General features: G+C 56.1%; 1 protein-coding gene across 3 annotated transcripts in view; it reads right to left on the minus strand.

The window, feature by feature from the left end:
* Positions 1-826: 826 nt before the first annotated feature.
* The window catches only part of Hps4 (HPS4 biogenesis of lysosomal organelles complex 3 subunit 2), a 38687-nt gene continuing 19709 nt past the window's right edge, over positions 827-19804 (minus strand). Inside the window, exons 6-15 of one of the 3 annotated variants that reach the window (XR_012911624.1) lie at positions 19339-19455; positions 18359-18453; positions 16881-16953; positions 15135-15171; positions 14527-14623; positions 13326-14154; positions 4996-5128; positions 4519-4627; positions 976-1226; positions 827-891 (exon numbers count right to left, since the gene is read on the minus strand). Coding sequence is in view for 2 of the 3 variants with exons in the window: in XM_075983619.1 (XP_075839734.1) it covers positions 1055-1226; positions 4519-4627; positions 4996-5128; positions 13326-14154; positions 14527-14623; positions 15135-15171; positions 16881-16953; positions 18359-18453; positions 19339-19455 (1662 nt within the window). In the remaining variant the exon portion in view is untranslated. Of the gene's footprint in view, positions 923-965; positions 1227-4518; positions 4628-4995; positions 5129-13325; positions 14155-14526; positions 14624-15134; positions 15172-16880; positions 16954-18358; positions 18454-19338; positions 19456-19804 lie in introns of those variants that run through there. The other 2 variants (XM_075983619.1, XM_075983607.1) reach the window with 2 other exon arrangements.

Raw genomic sequence — 19804 nt, forward strand, 5'->3', positions numbered from 1 at the left:
CTCCAAGCTCCTGACACACCACGGGCTGTCTTCTCAGAGGTTAGGGCCAGGACTTAGAAGGTCTTGCGCAGCAGTTGGCAGAAGGGAGAGTGTACCATGCGAGCACCCCCTCGGCTGTAAAACACACTGTAAAGCCATCAACAAACTTCCCAAGTTTCTTTCTAGAACTGTTTAGGGACAGTTCTTTCTAGAACTGTATCTGGCTGCTGACAGCAGGACTCTCCTGGCATGGACATCAGTCTGTGGTCAGCAAGTGCTGGAGAGGCCTCATGGAAAGGAAGAGACCGCAGGTCACGTGGCTTATGACCCTGTAGACAGGCACACTGGTGTGTACAGTTCATGGAGAAAACACAGCCAGCTCTCCAGATCCATGGGTTCTGTACCTGTAAGCCCAAGGATAGATGGGAAAGGAAATCATGCCCTGTCACCATGCAGACTCAACATAGTTTAGAAACTCCCTCTGCAGCAGGCCTGTGAGGCTGGGGCTGTCAATCACTATCGGTCAGTGTATATGGGTTCTATGCAGATGCTCTGCGCTCTAACAAAAGCAACACAGAACCCTCAGTGTGGAACAGGGCATGGAGGAAACTGCGTGTGCACACACCCATGTAAAGCATGTACACTGACTTTTATTCTGTCATGGAAATGCTAGCCAATTACACAGAACTCAGTTTGGTCATTTTATTTTTGAGCAGTTGGGAATCTTTCATAAACTTGAAACTCAGCATTGCAAGGTTGCAAAAGTACCATGGGTATTTTGAGTAAACTGTCAGGTGAGATTCCCATGGCTGCATTCTTGAGCCTGCAGCCTGCACTGCACCTGTTCAGGTCACTTACACATGCCAGAACCTGAGCCCTCTCACCCTCATGCAGCAGCCACTGAAGAACAAGGTCCTTCTCAACCCTTAGCACTGTGGACACAGTCTGGAGGAGCTGCCGCTCAGCCCAGGTGACATACGGCTGTGCATAGCTCAGGTTCTTCTCAACCCTTAGCACTGGGGACACTGTCTGGAGGGGCTGCCGCCCAGCCCAGGTGACACGGGCTGTGCACAGCTCACAGCAGGTTTATGCCGTGCTTCAGCAGTTTCCGCTTGGCTTTGCCTGCAAGGCTGAAGGCACAATCCTGAGGGTTCGGGAAGCCAGAGCTGCGAGCAGTGGGCGCTAGCTGCTGGAAGTAGGTTTCCTGGGCTGGGTTGCAGCAGGCATACACAGCTGTGGAGGCGTTCCTATTGGGGAGGAAAGAGGACAACAGCTCAGGGGTGACAGTGTGAGGCCCTGGTTGGCTGCTCCAGCACCCCAATGCCTGCTGCAGGCCCAGGTAACAACTGTCCTGTCTTCTCAGCTCTCAGGGGCTGGGATGGTGGGCCTGAGGTAGCTATAGCCAGGGTCTGGAGTTACCGAACAAATGGCCACTGAAGCTGCTGCCAGCAGAATGGCAGCGGAGCAAGTCCTGCTCATGTCCCTGACTCACCATGGCAGGAGGGAATATCCCACCTACCAGCAAGGAGCCTGGGCTTAGGACGGTGGCTGTAAGGCGCTTGTAAGGTGACAGAGGAGTGGCAGGGACAAAAGCAGGAAACCTGGACCCATAGGTTAACAGAGGGACAAAGAATGGCACAAAGGAGGATCTGTAATGGGTATTTGAGAAGGTGGGTGTGAGGTAACCTAGGAAACCGCAGTTGCATCTTGGTAGCTGGGCTCCTGACAGCATGCTGCTCATCTGCTCCACATCCTTAAAGCCACACCCCTCAGAGAGGAGACAGCGGGACACTCTCCTACACCGCACAGGCACACCACCCAGGGGTGTGCCCTCCACAGCAACACCATTTGCCCTCAGACACGGAGACAGCGGGATGTTCTCCTACACCGCACAGGCACACCACCCAAGGGTCTGCGCCCTCCACATCAGCACCATTTGCCCTCGGACACAGAGACAGCGGGATGCTCTCCTACACCGCACAGGCACACCACCCAAGGGTCTGCGCCCTCCACATCAACACCATTTGCCCTCAGACACAGAGACAGCGGGACACTCTCCTACACCGCACAGGCACACCACCCAAGGGTCTGCGCCCTCCACATCAACACCATTTGCCCTCAGACACAGAGACAGCGGGATGCTCTCCGACACCGCACAGGCACACCACCCAGGGGTGCGCCCTCCACTCTCCTACACCGCACAGGCACACCACCCAAGGGTCTGCGCCCTCCACATCAACACCATTTGCCCTCAGACACAGAGACAGCGGGATGCTCTCCGACACCGCACAGGCACACCACCCAGGGGTGCGCCCTCCACATCAACACCATTTGCCCTCAGACATGGAGACAGCGGGATGCTCTCCGACACCGCACAGGCACACCACCCAAGGGTCTGCGCCCTCTACATCAGCACCATTTGCCCTCAGACACAGAGACAGCGGGATGCTCTCCTACACCGCACAGGCACACCACCCAGGGGTGCGCCCTCCACATCAACACCATTTGCCCTCAGACACAGAGACAGCGGGACACTCTCCTACACCGCACAGGCACACCACCCAAGGGTCTGCGCCCTCCACATCAGCACCATTTGCCCTCAGACACAGAGACAGCGGGATGCTCTCCGACACCGCACAGGCACACCACCCAGGGGTGTGCCCTCCACATCAGCACCATTTGCACTGCTGGCTTAATCCCCCACCCGCTGTGCTCTTTCCCCAAGACCGGGGAACAAATACCTTAACAGGGTAATTTGAGAAGAAAAAGGGTTACTTTACCCCATGAATATGCCACCAATCTCATAAATAGTCATAAGGACTCCTTAAAAATCCACCATTCAGGGCTAGAGGGACGCTTGACAGCCTCAGTTCCATCCTGGAACCTCACAAGTTGTCCTTTGACCTGCACATGCACACTGTAGTGCATGTGTGAACATATGCACACATCACACACAGGTGCATAAACATACAGACATACACATACACTTTAAAAGACCCAAAACCAGTCCCCACTATGGTGCTCCCCCGCTTTCAGGCCAGTGCCCCAATTTCTCTACTTTGCTAAGTAAGCTTCGGCTTAAACTGTCTATCAGGGGAGTCTTTCCTCCCGAGCACAGGACCAGGGAGAAACTCTTACCTGTTAACAGACCCACCCGGCCTCCTTAGCCCCCACATTCTTCTTATCTGGAGCCCTTAGTCTAACAAGCCTGAGTTTCCCTGATTCTAGTATGCAGGGTCAGGGGCTGCTAAGGCTCCTTCCCTCAGCTGTCTCCTGCTGGATGAGGAGGAGGAAGCTCCAGGTCTTGCTCTTGTGAGGCATTTCTCTGGCAGGCTCCTCTCAAAGCTGAAGGGAGTATGGCTTGGTGAGAAAACCTTCCAGTCACACTTGTGTGGCAATGCCAGCCCTCCTACTGGCAAGCAGGGAGCCCCTGGCTTTATTACAGAGTCCTGCAGAGTCTGTGTGCACTCCTTAGCATATGCCAAGGAACTGTGCCCATCACTGTGGTGAGAACCCACCCAGCATGCCTTGGGCTCTCCCCACACTGAACGCTCTAGGAAGGTGAAGCACAGCGGCCACCAGCAGGGGAGCAGATGTCAGCATCTGTTTGCTGCCTCCTCCCACTCAACAGCCACACACCCAGCACACCCAGGTCCCAGAGTGGTGGCTGCCAGATGAAAAGGGCAGACTGTGCTATCAGCAGCGGATGACACCAGGACAGACAGCTGGCATCGGTGTGGTCAAGTGACAGGACATGGGAATTTCATCCCCAAGGCTCTGTGTGCTCCCGCTGAGTCCCGACCCACAGTCTTGGCCCAGCTAGTGAAACCTATGGGGAAAGAGCATGCACCTGAGTCATGGAGACCTGCAGTCAAACCCTGGCCGTTGGCTTCGTGAGACTGTGACCTAGGACAGCACCGTTCCCACACATGCTCACATTTCTTACTCTAAGAGGAAGGAAAAGTGTGTCTGCACAGCCATAACGACAGTCGGCAGGCTGACGGAGGGGTGGGGAAGCTCTTCCTCTAGCCCTCTAACATGCCCAACTCTCCAAAAGTAGCTTCAGAAAACATGGAGAGAAAGAACACAGCTGTTTAAGCATCCAGTTTCAGGGACAGTCACCTGAAAGATGAGTTAGTATGACAAGGGAAAGGAAATGGAACCTGTGTCGTCTGTTATCAGTCATGGAGAATAAGAACTAAAGCAGCAGTGGCCTGGAGCTCCCCCCAACACACGGAGACACAGGCTGGCTCTGGTGTTGCTGGGCATCAGAGAAATGTCTGATTCTGAGATTACTGCAGTGACTGTGTTTTTACCAACCATTTTGTTTGTATTTAGAAGCCTATAGTGTTGTCTGGCCCACCCTCAGGAGTAGTGCAGCCCTGTGCTCTCTGACAGTGAGGACTTAGGGCTTTGCCACTGTTGTGACCTGCATATTTAGAGCAGGGAAGGCATTGGGAGGACGGCCTCCAGAGGGACTAACCATATTTAGCCTGTGATGAGGATGGTGACACTGCTGTGAGGGCCTGAGAAGCTCACCTGACAGTCATCTCGTACAGCGCAGGCAGCTGGGCAAAGTCCGAGTGCATGAGGTTGACGGCCTGCAGAAAGCGGCGGTCCTGGGGAGAAGCCGCTAGAGGCAGGTTGGCTGGCAGAAGGAGACAGAGGTGGTGAATGGCAGCCCTCCCCGACTCCTTGGGCCAAGTCCTGGACATGGGAGCAGTGAGGCTAAAGCCTGAGTGTGGGTGAGAGGCCTGGAGACAAACAGCCCACTGCCAGCCCCACCGCCAGCCCCAGCAGCTCCTATTCTGGGCTGACCTTACCACAGATGTTGAAACTCCCGAGTTCCCACTGGGGAACAGCAAACAAGAAAAGGAGCAAGTGAGTGTTTGCCAGTGAGCTCGGTGGCTGTACTCCAGCTGTGGCCAGCGGGTTGTAGGCTGCAGCATTGCCATGACTGGGGCTGGGTTCTCCCTCCGCCCATGTGGAGCTGGGCTCCCTGTACCTGTAGCTTACCTGTGAGCACGCTCTGGATTCGGTCATAATGCATGAAGTTGTACGTGCTGCTTGTGAGGCTAGCCTCGTCTCGGGGTAGTGTCTCCTTCAGGTGGACTTCCAGCCCATTCAGGGATGCCAGGCTGCTGTGGTACTGCAGAGGGGCCAGGAGTGGGTCACAGGCTGGCAGACTCAGTTAAGAAGCACCTAGACAATGCCTCAGTGGTCACTAGACCTAGCAAAAATAGCCATTGTCTCTGGTGGAGCATCAAGTTCCACTCACATGCTCCTTTTGAGGCAGGGCTTCCCTATGCAGCCCCGACTGGCCTAGAACTCACTATGGAGACCAGGCTAGCCTCAAATTTGTGGGAAGCCTCCTGCCTCTGCCTCCTGGGTTCTGGGACTACAGGTGTACACCATCCCCAGCCCCTTATGTTCATATATGCATATACTTTCCTTCTTGTGTGTATCTATCTGTGTATGCGGTGTTATGTGCATGCACGTGGAACTCAGAGGAGGGTGTCACACCCTCTGTGTGACAAGTGTAGAGGCAATTGTGAGCTGTCCGGTGTGGGTGCTAGTACTGAACTCAGGTTCCCTGAACAAGAACTAAGTGTTCTTAGCTGCTAAGTCACCTCTCTAAACCCATGGTCTGATATTTGTAAATTAAGCGTCATACTGTGTGAGGATAAAATGAGCAGGTTCTAATTTAAGAAGAGTCAGGAGGCATGGCAGTACTAACCCAGAACCCCAGCACTCAGGAGGCTGACGTAGGAGGACCACAAATTTGAGGTCATCATGGGTAGAAGAAAGGAAGAAAAGAAAAAGGAGGAAGAAGAAACAAAAGGAAAAAAAAGAAAAGAAAAATTACCCATGATACCCAGTGGTGGCTGCTTAGGTGTGGCTTCCCAGAAGCCCCCAGGGGACTATCTATTTTATTTAAATATTTACTTATTTTTAATTTATCTGCCTTATGTGTGCAGAGTTCAGAAGACGGCATCAGATGGCCCGGGTTGGAGTTCTGGGTAGTTGTGAGCTGCCTGATAGGATGTGAACTCTGGTTCTCTGGAGGAACAGCAAGTGCTCCAACCCCCTGGGCCGTCTCTGCAGCTCTGACACTGCTTGTTTTAACGCTATTGGTGGCCTTCTATGTTCCCAGTGTTTCCCAACCTGGCCTGAGTGAAGTCCTCATGGGTTAATCACTCCCATGAAGAATATGCACCTTCTACAAGGAACGAACAATGCTGTCCAGTGGCCTGTGCTCAGTGGCTCTGAGAGGCCGTAGGAATCAGGAGCTTCAACAGATAAGTAGTGTGTGAACAAATCCCCTCGAAAGAGCCAATGGATAAACACAGCCAGTGCCAGGCACTTCAACCACTGGCTTCCCCTGAGTGTACAGCTGTGGAAAGCAGGTGCGTGCAGACCCACCTTGCTCTGACGGTCAGGACACTTACAACACAGGGTCAGCAGACACAAACGAGCCTAAGCTTCAAAGTCGTGTGTGTCTTGGGGGTGACAGGGTGGGATGACCCTGGGGCACCCGGGGGAGCTCACCCTGCAGTGGAGGAGGGGGGCACTGGGACACCCAGGGGAGCTCACCTTGTAGCTGCACTACACTTTCTGGATCTTAGGGACCTGATAATAGCCACCCCTCAAGCTGTTAACAAGAAACAGGGAAAACTGGACCGGAGAGTAGGCCAACTAAATCCTATTCTCTCTAAATGTATTAGGCTCTACTTCCAAATTTTTCTGCCTAGCTTGTAGTCAAGACAGAGTTGCTTAACCACAAACCATCACAAGATGTGTGGTATAATATGGAGGAGACTTCTCTAATGACTAAGTGTTGTCATAGATGGAGGGGCCTAGTTAAATCCAGGCAACCTGTTTTTGTGCAGCCTGACAACTGAGGATGGTTTGTGTCTGTCACAGTACTTGTCTGTACTTGTGAGAAGTGCAGGAGGTGGCCACACAAAGCCACACCACACCACACCATTCATACACTGCCTGGTTTAGAACCACACAAGGCTGGGGAGTTTGCAAAGTTGAAAACGTCTGCCTTCTGAATCCATGAAAAAAAAGCTCACTGATCTCAGAGTGGCCCGAGGAGACACAGAGCTCTGACTTCAGTCCGCACTAGAGCTGACGGTAGATGGTCGATCTGTGGGCTGGGGAGCAGTGTGTGTAGCCCACATGGCCGAGATTGGGAGCTTTTCTACTGGATATCTCACCAAACGCTCCCACCCTGACTTCAAGCAGGTCTTGCCTCCTACCCATTCCAACCCTGATGCCCCCGTGCATGGCCTAATGAGGCAGTAATTCACAGGCTCCCTGGAACTGAAGGCCCAAGGGAATATACTAGGCAGAGCTGAAAACCAGGCTCAGGGACACTAAGCTGCCCCCTGGTGAGGGCCTCCTGCACTTCCCTTTGACGGCACAGCTCCCAGGCTCCAGAACCTGATCGCCCTGCCTCCTGAGGAGGTCTGTGTGGACAGAGCCTTTCAGAGAGCTGTGCACCTCCAGCCTGTGGGACCACACTGCAGAGACTATGTCTGCCTTCCAGAAAACAGCAGGAAAGCTACAGAGAGATCAGGTGAACATTTCTTACTCAAGTCTGTTCTATTTAAGACAGTAACAAACCTCTCCTATAAACCAGACTTGGGGTCTGGTTCAAGTTCATCTTCTTAAACCAGCACAGTGTTCAAAGTTAGCAACTCCATAGTATAGACAACACCACTAGCGTTTGCCTCCCACACCCTGTATCCCATTTCCTGGGCCTAATAGCACCAGCCCTGCTTTACAGGAAAGCTGAAGGCTGTGGTCACAACACTGTGGTTGACCTTGACAAATGCTTCCACACAGTAGAGGCTGCCGAGGCTGGGCACTCTTCTCTCCTCTGTCAACCTACAGGCAAGAGCAGAGCAGCCTGGGACAGGGAAGTAGGGAAGAGACAGTGGGAATCAACAGAACTGCATGAGGCCTCCACTTCACCTCGCTCGCAAGGCTCTTCCCTCAGGACAGGAGTTGCAGTGTCTGCCCTCCCAGAACCACCCTCAGCTTGGCTAATACAGTAAGCCAGCTTAACATATAATTGTGTAGACCGCCTCTCCACAGGCAGCCTGTGCTGGGTTCTTCAGAGTGGCATTCTATCTATTCTGCTGCATCTAAATACCAGGCTTTCGGAGTGAACAGTCCTGAAGCTCAGCACAGTAAGAACTGGGGAAGCCAAGGCACAGAGCTGCCCTGAATGAAGCCACAGTCAGGACCCATTGCTGTCCTAAAGCAGAGGTGGACACAGCCACCCACAGCTATGCTAAATGAGGATACATGTAAAAAGTCTCAACTCTGGGCTGTGGGCAGGGGCTGTAGAAAGAGACAGGAAAGTCAGGTGGCTTAGAGAGAAGCCGCCCAGCAGCCTGTCCTGTGCTCCAAGGTGACCGGCTCCTCGGTGGAGGGCCACAGGACACGCATGCCAATGAGATGCCTCAGAATAATGTGGATTTAAGAAGAAAAACAAGTTGAGCCCCAGAACACCATTTGCCCTCTAGCAACTGTTCTTCCTGCCAACCACAGCAAGGCTGTTACCATAGCAACTCTATCGCCAGTGTGGGTCCAGACTCTAAAGCTCAGTTCACTGCTCAAGGAAGGGATGGCTACTCAAAAAGCTCCATCCACCGCCAGTTTGGATTTCAAGGGTACTCTGTGAAGGAGCACTAAGTCACCATGTGAGGTGGGGTCTAGGAAGGAAATGCGGGGTTCCTGCCCCCCACCCCCACCCCAGGCTGTAATGTGCTGCAGAAGACAGACGCTGGCAAGAGTGCCCATGCAGCCTTAGCTAGGAGCTGAGCCAGCAGCAGGGCAGCTCTCAGCCCTGCCTGCAGTCTCTGGCTGCATGACCTCACTACCCGAGAGTGGGAAGCTGAACACCACTGCAGGCTACTAAAAGGGAAACAAGGCCCCCGAGGGGAAAGCTGTGTGCAAGAGACTCCTGCTCACTCCCCCCGTCCTCTATACCCATGCTCCCAGACACTCCTGCTCACCCCTCCCTCCTCTACACCCGTGCTCCCAGACACTCCTGCTCGCCCCTCCCTCCTCTACACCCGTGCTCCCAGACACTCCTGCTCGCCCCTCCCTCCTCTACACCCGTGCTCCCAGACACTCCTGCTCGCCCCTCCCTCCTCTACACCCGTGCTCCCAGACACTCCTGCTCGCCCCTCCCTCCTCTACACCCGTGCTCCCAGACACTCCTGCCTGCTCCCCCGTCCTCTACACCTGTGCTCCCAGACACTCCTGCTCGCCCCTCCCTCCTCTACACCCGTGCTCCCAGACACTCCTGCTCGCCCCTCCCTCCTACACCTGTGCTCCCAGACACTCCTGCTCGCCCCTCCCTCCTCTACACCTGTGCTCCCAGACACTCCTGCTCGCCCCTCCCTCCTCTACACCCGTGCTCCCAGACACTCCTGCTCGCTCCTCCCTCCTCTACACCTGTGCTCCCAGACACTCCTGCTCGCCCCTCCCTCCTCTACACCCGTGCTCCCAGACACTCCTGCTCGCTCCTCCCTCCTCTACACCTGTGCTCCCAGACACTCCTGCTCGCCCCTCCCTCCTACACCTGTGCTCCCAGACACTCCTGCTCGCCCCTCCCTCCTCTACACCTGTGCTCCCAGACACTCCTGCTCGCCCCTCCCTCCTCTACACCCGTGCTCCCAGACACTCCTGCTCGCTCCTCCCTCCTCTACACCCGTGCTCCCAGACACTCCTGCTCGCCCCTCCCTCCTCTACACTCGTGCTCCCAGACACTCCTGCTCGCTCCCCCGTCCTCTACACCCGTGCTCCCAGACACTCCTGCTCGCTCCCCCGTCCTCTACACCTGTGCTCCCACACACTCCTGCTCGCCCCTCCCTCCTCTACACCCGTGCTCCCAGACACTCCTGCTCGCCCCTCCCTCCTCTACACCCGTGCTCCCAGACACTCCTGCTCGCTCCCCCGTCCTCTACACCTGTGCTCCCAGACACTCCTGCTCGCTCCCCCGTCCTCTACACCCGTGCTCCCAGACACTCCTGCTCGCTCCCCCGTCCTCTACACCTGTGCTCCCAGACACTCCTGCTCGCCCCTCCCTCCTCTACACCCGTGCTCCCAGACACTCCTGCCTGCTCCCCCGTCCTCTACACCCGTGCTCCCACACACTCCTGCTCGCCCCTCCCTCCTCTACACCCGTGCTCCCAGACACTCCTGCTCGCTCCCCCGTCCTCTACACCCGTGCTCCCAGACACTCCTGCTCGCCCCTCCCTCCTCTACACCCGTGCTCCCAGACACTCCTGCCTGCTCCCCCGTCCTCTACACCCATGCTCCCAGACACTCCTGCTCGCTCCCCCGTCCTCTACACCCGTGCTCCCAGACACTCCTGCTCGCCCCTCCCTCCTCTACACCCGTGCTCCCAGACACTCCTGCTCGCCCCTCCCTCCTCTACACCCGTGCTCCCAGACACTCCTGCTCGCCCCTCCCTCCTCTACACCCGTGCTCCCACACACTCCTGCTCGCCCCTCCCTCCTCTACACCTGTGCTCCCAGACACTCCTGCTCGCCCCTCCCTCCTCTACACCCATGCTCCCAGACACTCCTGCTCGCCCCTCCCTCCTCTACACCTGTGCTCCCAGACACTCCTGCTCGCCCCTCCCTCCTCTACACCCGTGCTCCCAGACACTCCTGCTCGCCCCTCCCTCCTCTACGCCCGTGCTCCCAGACACTCCTGCTCGCCCCTCCCTCCTCTACACCCATGCTCCCAGACACTCCTGCTCGCTCCTCCCTCCTCTACACCCGTGCTCCAAGACACTCCTGCTCGCCCCTCCCTCCTCTACACCTGTGCTCCCAGACACTCCTGCTCGCCCCTCCCTCCTCTACACCCGTGCTCCCAGACACTCCTGCTCGCTCCTCCGTCCTCTACACCCGTGCTCCCAGACACTCCTGCCTGCTCCCCCGTCCTCTACACCCATGCTCCCAGACACTCCTGCTCGCCCCTCCCTCCTCTACACCCGTGCTCCCAGACACTCCTGCTCGCTCCCCCGTTCTCTACACCGGTGCTCCCAGACACTCCTGCTCGCCCCTCCCTCCTCTACACCCGTGCTCCCAGACACTCCTGCTCGCCCCTCCCTCCTCTACACCCGTGCTCCCAGACACTCCTGCTCGCCCCTCCCTCCTCTACACCCGTGCTCCCAGACACTCCTGCTCGCCCCTCCCTCCTCTACACCCGTGCTCCCAGACACTCCTGCTCGCCCCTCCCTCCTCTACACCTGTGCTCCCAGACACTCCTGCTCGCCCCTCCCTCCTCTACACCTGTGCTCCCAGACACTCCTGCTCGCCCCTCCCTCCTCTACACCCGCTCCCAGACACTCCTGCTCGCCCCTCCCTCCTCTACACCTGTGCTCCCAGACACTCCTGCTCGCCCCTCCCTCCTCTACACCCGTGCTCCCAGACACTCCTGCTCGCCCCTCCCTCCTCTACACCTGTGCTCCCAGACACTCCTGCTCGCCCCTCCCTCCTCTACACCCGTGCTCCCAGACACTCCTGCTCGCTCCCCCGTCCTCTACACCCGTGCTCCCAGACACTCCTGCTCGCCCCTCCCTCCTCTACACCTGTGCTCCCAGACACTCCTGCTCGCCCCTCCCTCCTCTACACCTGTGCTCCCAGACACTCCTGCTCGCCCCTCCCTCCTCTACACCCGTGCTCCCAGACACTCCTGCCCGCCCCTCCCTCCTCTACACCTGTGCTCCCAGACACTCCTGCTCGCCCCTCCCTCCTCTACACCTGTGCTCCCAGACACTCCTGCTCGCTCCCCCGTCCTCTACACCCGTGCTCCCAGACACTCCTGCTCGCCCTTCCCTCCTCTACACCTGTGCTCCCAGACACTCCTGCTCGCTCCCCCGTCCTCTACACCCGTGCTCCCAGACACTCCTGCTCGCCCCTCCCTCCTCTACACCCGTGCTCCCAGACACTCCTGCCTGCTCCCCCGTCCTCTACACCCGTGCTCCCAGACACTCCTGCTCGCCCCTCCCTCCTCTACACCCGTGCTCCCACACACTCTTGCTCGCACCTCCCTCCTCTACACCCGTGCTCCCAGACACTCCTGCTCGCCCCTCCCTCCTCTACACCCGTGCTCCCAGACACTCCTGCTCGCTCCCCTGTCCTCTACACCATGCTCCCAGACACTCCTGCTCGCTCCTCCCTCCTCTACACTCGTGCTCCCACACACTCCTGCTCGCTCCTCCTTCCTCTACACCTGTGCTCCCAGACACTCCTGCTCGCTCCTCCGTCCTCTACACCCGTGCTCCCAGACACTCCTGCTCGCTCCTCCCTCCTCTACACCCGTGCTCCCAGACACTCCTGCTCGCTCCTCCCTCCTCTACACCCGTGCTCCCAGACACTCCTGCTCGCTCCCCCGTCCTCTACACCTGTGCTCCCACACACTCCTGCTTGCTCCTCCCTCCTCTACACCCGTGCTCCCAGACACTCCTGCTCGCTCCCCCGTCCTCTACACCTGTGCTCCCAGACACTCCTGCTCGCCCCTCCCTCCTCTACACCCGTGCTCCTACACACTCCTGCTCGCTCCCCCGTCCTCTACACCCGTGCTCCCAGACACTCCTGCTCGCTCCTCCCTCCTCTACACCCGTGCTCCCACACACTCCTGCTTGCTCCTCCCTCCTCTACACCCGTGCTCCCAGACACTCCTGCTCGCTCCCCCGTCCTCTACACCCGTGCTCCCAGACACTCCTGCTCGCTCCCCCGTCCTCTACACCCGTGCTCCCAGACACTCCTGCTCGCTCCCCCGTCTTCTACACCCGTGCTCCCAGACACTCCTGCTCGCTCCCCCGTCCTCTACACCCGTGCTCCCAGACACTCCTGCTCGCCCCTCCCTCCTCTACATCCGTGCTCCCAGACACTCCTGCTCGCTCCCCCGTCCTCTACACCCGTGCTCCCAGACACTCCTGCTCGCTCCTCCCTCCTCTACACCCGTGCTCCCAGACACTCCTGCTCGCTCCCCCGTCCTCTACACCCGTGCTCCCAGACACTCCTGCTCGCTCCCCCGTCTTCTACACCCGTGCTCCCAGACACTCCTGCTCGCTCCCCCGTCCTCTACACCCGTGCTCCCAGACTGCGGGAAGCAGAAAAAGGAGAGTCCAGTCCTCTGCCGGTGCTTTGATGCATGTGTGGTTCACTCTTACACACCACACAAAATCTCACACAAGTGGGCACTATCCTTCGCCTCACTACAAAGGCTGGGGTATTCTTGCCAGGGGGCTGGTTGGTCCACGTTCCAAGGAGAAAGATGAGGGTACAGAGGAGCCTGGGGACACTCACCACTTCCTCGATGGCTGCAGTGTCTCTGAGAAGAGGCTCCTCAGCCAGCAGGGATAGCACCAGCCCATTCACACTGTGAGTGTAGAGGCTCATGGACAGGAGCCCTGCATGGAGCCCAGCAGGGGAGGACTTGACATCACTTTTGTCTGCAGAGGTGCCGGGGCCCTGAGAGTCAGCTGAGGGCAAAGTGCATGCTAGGGCTGACCTGTTCTGGAGGCTTCCGTCCCCACATTGCTCCACACTGGGCTCCACACCCACAGGGTCCTGGGGAGGAAGTACCACAGGGCTGCTGCTTCTTCTGGGGAGAGGGTCTGTGCCAGGAACTTGGGTTTGGCCATTGGTGATGGGAAGGTCTGCAAGCCATTCCTGCCCTCTGCTCTCGAGGAGCCTCTCAAGAGGGGAAGGGTCCAGACAGCTGCATATTGCGGTGTTTTCAGGCAGTGTGGGGGCCTGGTGGCTGGTGAGGAAAGCTTCCTGATCACCTATGACAGGCACGGGTGGGAAAGCTTCCTGAGCCTCAGAGATGTGGATTTCAGACAAGTCCAGTTCCTCTTGGGAAAAACCCAGCTCCTGCTGCAGCCTGCTGCTGATGCCAGAACCCTGGCCACAGGCAGTGGTGCACAGTCCTACAGCCACCGCATGCTCCTGTGCATGTCCAGGGAAGGGTCCATCTGCCCCCCTGCCATTCAGCCATGCTCCATCATGGGGCATAGGCTCCAGGATGGTGGCTGATGTCCAGGCCATGGATGCCACACACCTAGTGGCATCTTCTGCCTGGGTAGGGGTGCTTCGATCCCTGGGTGGGCACTGAGATGGACTTTCCTGGAGTCTGGCAAACAAAAGAGATGTCACATCAGCAGAGTATGGGGAAAAGGCTCCCATGGGGACTCTTGAGGTACCAATCCCCTGAAAGGCACAGGCATCAATGACAAGCAGGTATCTGCAGTCATAGAGCTAAGATGCCACCATGGTAAAACCACAAAAGTAGAAAAAGGTGAGGACTTGTCCAATGAGGTCAGGATCATTGACCAGAGGTCGCCAAGGCCACACAGGAAGTCACCCACAGCTGAAGGGTGTCCTGAGAGTGGCTCCACACTGAGTCCGCTGTGTCGGGAGGCCAGGACACCTCTGATCAACAGCTTTACAAGACAATGAAGACACAGTGGGGAGCACACACACATGAAAGGAACACCCCACCTACCTAGTCTCCTGCTCCACTGTGAACACACGGAGGCTAGCAACTTCCTCCTCACTCAGAAAAACAGGGGTGATCTGCACATTAGGGGGCAATTCTGCTCCTGCAAATAAAAACATGGTTGGGGCTCCCCTGGGATGCGGGGGGCCCTTGGCACTCACAAATGTCACTATGGTAGCACCAGGGTTGCTCCCTCAGCCCAAAGCCCCAGAGCTGCAGCCTGGATGCTCTGAGCAGCAAGAAAGAGAAGTGTGGCAGTGTGGAGAGGGAGATACCTGACAGATGTTCGGAGAAAGGGCTTTCAGCTGGCCAAGACTCAGCAAACTCAGGCTTTGGAAGGAGGCCAGAGCCTCCTGGGGATGCCACCAGTGTTCTATCTCTCCCTCCATTACCACACCCCAGACACTGTCTAAGCAATGTCACAGAATGGAGTCAAAGGAGGGCATGCCCAAATCATGACCTTGGAAATCCGGGTCCCAAAGGGAGCTGTCCTAGCTTGTGCTAGATCCATCTGCTGAATCTATGAGCAGAGGAGATCCACATGGGGGCTGGATGCTCTCTCCCTGGCTTATCCCAGGAGGAAGGCAGCATACTACTGTCCATGCACCACGTACCTGCTTCCTGTGCAGCTGCCCCTGCTCCAGGAAGTCTCTGAAACAAACAAATACACAGGTTGGCCCCAGGCACCATGCTCTCCTCTTAACCATTAGGAATTCATGGCACCATCTGCTCATAGGACTCAGCCAAACCCAGGGAGCTGGTATGACCCTGTGCCAAGAGCCCAGCAGATGGAGCAGGGCCACTTGCTTCTCAGAAGCCAGGAGGCGAGAACTGGACCTACTCTGGCCTCAAAGCAGCAGCTCTGAAGTGTTATGTGTCCCCCATGAAACACCAAAGCGAGGGTTCCTCACTTGAGCCCATGTTGGGGAACCTAAGTCTAGAGAGCAGCCATAGAGGCAGCAAATACCACTCAGTGACAAAGCCCAAGGCCTGGGGCTCCAATCCCCAGCAACAATAAACAAAGAAACAATTTATACCCCCCCCCACATTCCTGTTAATTGGGATTTTCCCCTTTAAGTACATGCCTTTTACTACTTTGAGACATTAAATGAAATTCAGTATTTCCACTTAAAACAGCTTATATGACTGCACTCAATGTAAAATCTCTGGCTAAAATCTGAGGAAGTCTACAGCAGCTCCTGCCAAACAACTGACCCTCAGTCACAGACCAGATGCTAGCAGTTCCTTGACACAGCCTCGGGGCTGTGAGCCTCTGTCCCGACCACCTGCTGTACCAGACAGCAGCAGCTCCACACAACTACACGTGGTGTGGCGACATCAGCAGGCCAGTCGGTAGCGCCCTCAGGCAGTCACGTCCCACTAGCTTCCCCCTTCACTAGCAGGCCAGGAGGGCTGGCTTTCCTCTGTAGGGATTCCCACAGCTGAATCAGGGGAGGTGGGCAAGGGCGTATTAAAGCTCCAAACTGCTAACAGTGAAGGTGGCCCTCCAGACACACCACCCACAGGAAGATAGAGCCCACCCAGGCTCTGAATGGTTAGAGAGAGGCCAGTGAAGCATTTGAAACAGAAGCTCACAAAACAAGCCAAGCTGGTGGATTAGCCTGGGACCTGAGCAATGGGAGGTGATGCAGATGGATCAGAAGTTCAACTCTCAATGTAGACCAGGTTACCCAATGAGAAAGAACCCCATCTCCAAAATCAAAACAAAACAATTTAAGAGAGAGAGAGAGAGTCTAGATGGAAACTGCTCAGTGATGGCTGTGGGTCCTATGTTGTTATCTGGAACATTTCCTCCCTTCCTAAAACAGGAGCTCACTATGGAGTCCACCTGCTTCTCTCTGCCATGACACCTGCCTGTGCACAGTTTTATTCTCCATGGCTGTGTGTATTCATCACACACACAGAATGCATAGGAAGATCAATGTTCCCTATGCCCTCCCTTCTATTCCTTCTTCCTTTCCTCCAGTTTCAGAGACATCCCCTCAGTATGTAGCCCAGGGTAGCTCTGTACTCATGACCATCCTGCCTTAGCTTCCCAGGGCGGGCACAAGAGGCACACAGCACCATGGCCAGCAGTTTCCCTGTTGACTTAAGAATATGTTCCTTACAGTGCTCTGTCATCAACACTGTGTTATTGGAAGCTGAATGGACCCACCACCTGGGGCAAATGCTTGCTTCTACCCTTGCTTTACTCCTTGACCACACCAGCGAATGAAGCGTTGTGACAGATTCAGTGAAGCAGGTGCCCTAGACCCACCCGCCATGTGGGGCCAGCCCCCCTCAGTTGGAGGGCAGATGTTCTGGGTCAGTCTCCCACCAAGTTGTAGGCTGTACTGTACCTGGCCTGTAGGGACAGTCTGATGAAGCAGGACCTTGGCGGTAAGAGAAGGAGGGAGCTGGGAATTCACGATCCTGGGGGTAAGACACAGGGACAAGAATGCCATGAAAAGAAGTGCTGGGCCTCTCAGCTCCACAGATAGCAGTGTCTCTGGAGGTAGAGGATCTTGGGGATGTGCCTGGCAGGAGTTTCATCAGGTAGATCCTCAGTGAAGGGCTCTCTGTTCTGCAGGTCCCACTGACAGTCAAAATGTAAGCTCTCCAATCAGGCAGGACTGAGGGGTCATATGGCTACTCATCACGAGAAGATAGCAGGCATACCAAAACCACAAGTAAGCCACCTGTGTGCACTGGAAGAGAATCACTGAGCCAACCACTTAGAACACAAAGATACCCAGCATTTCAGAAGGGCTCTACTCCCTGTGCAATTGGTACAGAGGGCAGGGCGTGGTAGCATACAATTTTAATCTCAGCACTGGGGAGGCAGAGGCAGTGGCAGTCTATCTTTGGGAGTTCAAAGCCAGCCTGGTCTACATAGAGAATTCCAGGACAGCCAGGACTACATAGTGAGATACTGTCTCAAATAAAGTGTGTGTATGAACCACACACACACACATATAATATATATCTCACATATATAGTTACATAGATATTATATAGGTGAGAAAGAAAATATGAGTGATAAAATACTATTTTTAAAAATTTTAAAACATTTATCGTGCTTCTGTGTATATGGAGGCCAAAAGACAACTTGGGGGAGTCAGCTCTCTCCTTTCACCATGTGGGTCTCAGAATGGAACTCAGAGCGCCAGGCTGGGCAGCAAGCCTTTCACTCACTGAGCCCTTTGTCTGCCCACAAACACGATCTTTGCCGCCACCTGTGTCAGCGTGACTACAGTCACCCTGAGAACAGGGAGAAGAAAGGGGTGATGGCCACGGGCTCTGTGCTTACCCTCCACATCTGCCACTCCTGTCATTCTTCAGCAAGGGTCCCCACTTCCCAGGAGAGGAGGTTGGGGCTACTTGTCCAAGATGGTGGAACAAAGAGGAAGAGAAGCCAGGGCTCGAATGCCCGCTCTGGAGAGCACTGGCTAAGGCACGCCTCTCAGCCCTGCCTAATGCCCAGCCTGCCTGGACAGTGAGCACAAATGTTTCTCACGGACGGGCTGTCAGGCCCTGGGCTCTCCTGGTGTGAAAATGACTGCTGAGTTTGGTGGAAGGCTGGAAGCAGTTGGGTAGCACTTGGCACAGCCTCTACTTGCAGGGCTGGCTGCTGCCCACAGTGGGGCTCTGTACTGAACTCTATCAATGGCACTTCACCAGAACACCCAAACCGAGGACCTCAGGGCTCCTTTCCTGAACAGTTCCCAATGGCAATGGATGCTCGGCCAATCTACATGACCTGGCCTCTGCTGAACAACTGCAGACTCTGATCTGGAACTAGTGGGGACAGCGGCTGACATAGGTGGGCACAACTCACAGTCCTTTGTAGAGGATGGAGCCAGCTAGGACATGGGGCGAGCGCTGGCAGGTCTGTAGGATGAGGGCTGCCTTCAGCAGCAGCAGGGGCTCCACCTGGGGAGACAAGACACATGTCTGTGAGCATGCCTACAAGTGCCTGGGGGACAACAGGCTTCAGAGACCAGCTGATGGGGTACAACCCACAGTCAGCTCACAGTTCCTGTAAGGAATCAGCTACTCAACCACAAAGACCACATGAGCCTGTCCAGAACCGCCCAGACACTGCAGCCTCCTGGCTGAGGTGAGCCAGGTGGTCAGGACCAAAGTAAGAGAGGACAGTGACCTCACTCTCACAGCCCCAGACTGCCTTCAGTACCAACTGGCCTTCGAAGTTGTCCACAGCAGTGGAAACCCCCACCCACCCCATGCCCTGCGCAGTGGGCTCTGGAATGCTGAGTCCCAGCTTCTTCCTTCAGCAGTGACATGAAAGGTGCAGATCTGAGATGCACAGGCGCCCGGGCCACACAGCAGCCGGTGTGCGTCAGCTGAGTGCAAATGGGAAACGGGCTGGTTCAGAGAAAACCTTCCGTTCTCTCTCAGATGCAAATGAGTTCAAATGTGAATCGGGCACTTTGATGGAGTCACTAAAGTCAGGCCATTTATGTGGAGAGAGAAAGGGCCTTCTGGTCTCAGAGTTCAAAGGCAATGATGATGCTCCACTCACTGAGAGTTTATTCGGTGTGGCCAGTCCTGGAAGCAGGGCCCCTGAACTGTCAGGAGACAGTAGGGTCTGAGAGGCAGCCTGCCTCCCCACCCCAACCCACCCTACCCCACCCCCGGCAGCAGCATAGAAACTGTTCATCAACTGCTCTGCTGGAAACACGGCCTCTCACTCCCTAGCTACATGCTCGGACACAGGTGACCCCTTTCAGCGCCTCACAGGCCTGTCCCAGAAGCCCATGTCCATGTGGGCAGTGAACAGGAGGGCAGCAGCTTTACCTTGGTGTGGTCCAGATTCCACAGGGCGTTGAAGATCCTGTGCGACTCGCTGGTGCTCCTGAGGATGTGTGTGATGACAGTGTCCCACTGCAAACTCAGCTCCTCCTGAGGACGGTTCTGAAACAAAGACAAAGGGCATCAGTACCTGAGATGGGGTTGCTACTTTCTGCAGGGAGCTTCCCACCAGGAAGACAGCAGGAGGGACAGGCCTGTCTCATCCCACCCCTACCACACATGTCCTAGCTCTCACTCCAATAACCAGTCCTGTCATAGAGCCAGGAAACATCCTGAAGAAAGGGGTACCAATCCAGGGAGGAGAGGAGAGCAGACACATGGGGACACACCTTGTGCCACCTTGTCACATGGCATCGTGCAATACAAATGTTGCGCCCTGTATTACAGAGACGGGCTCATGTAATACAGAGACAGACCCGAAGAAGGCCTGGTCCCAGCAATGCTGACTTTG

Source organism: Microtus pennsylvanicus, chromosome 1 (genome assembly GCF_037038515.1).
Source record: "Microtus pennsylvanicus isolate mMicPen1 chromosome 1, mMicPen1.hap1, whole genome shotgun sequence".
Lineage (NCBI taxonomy): Eukaryota > Metazoa > Chordata > Mammalia > Rodentia > Cricetidae > Microtus > Microtus pennsylvanicus.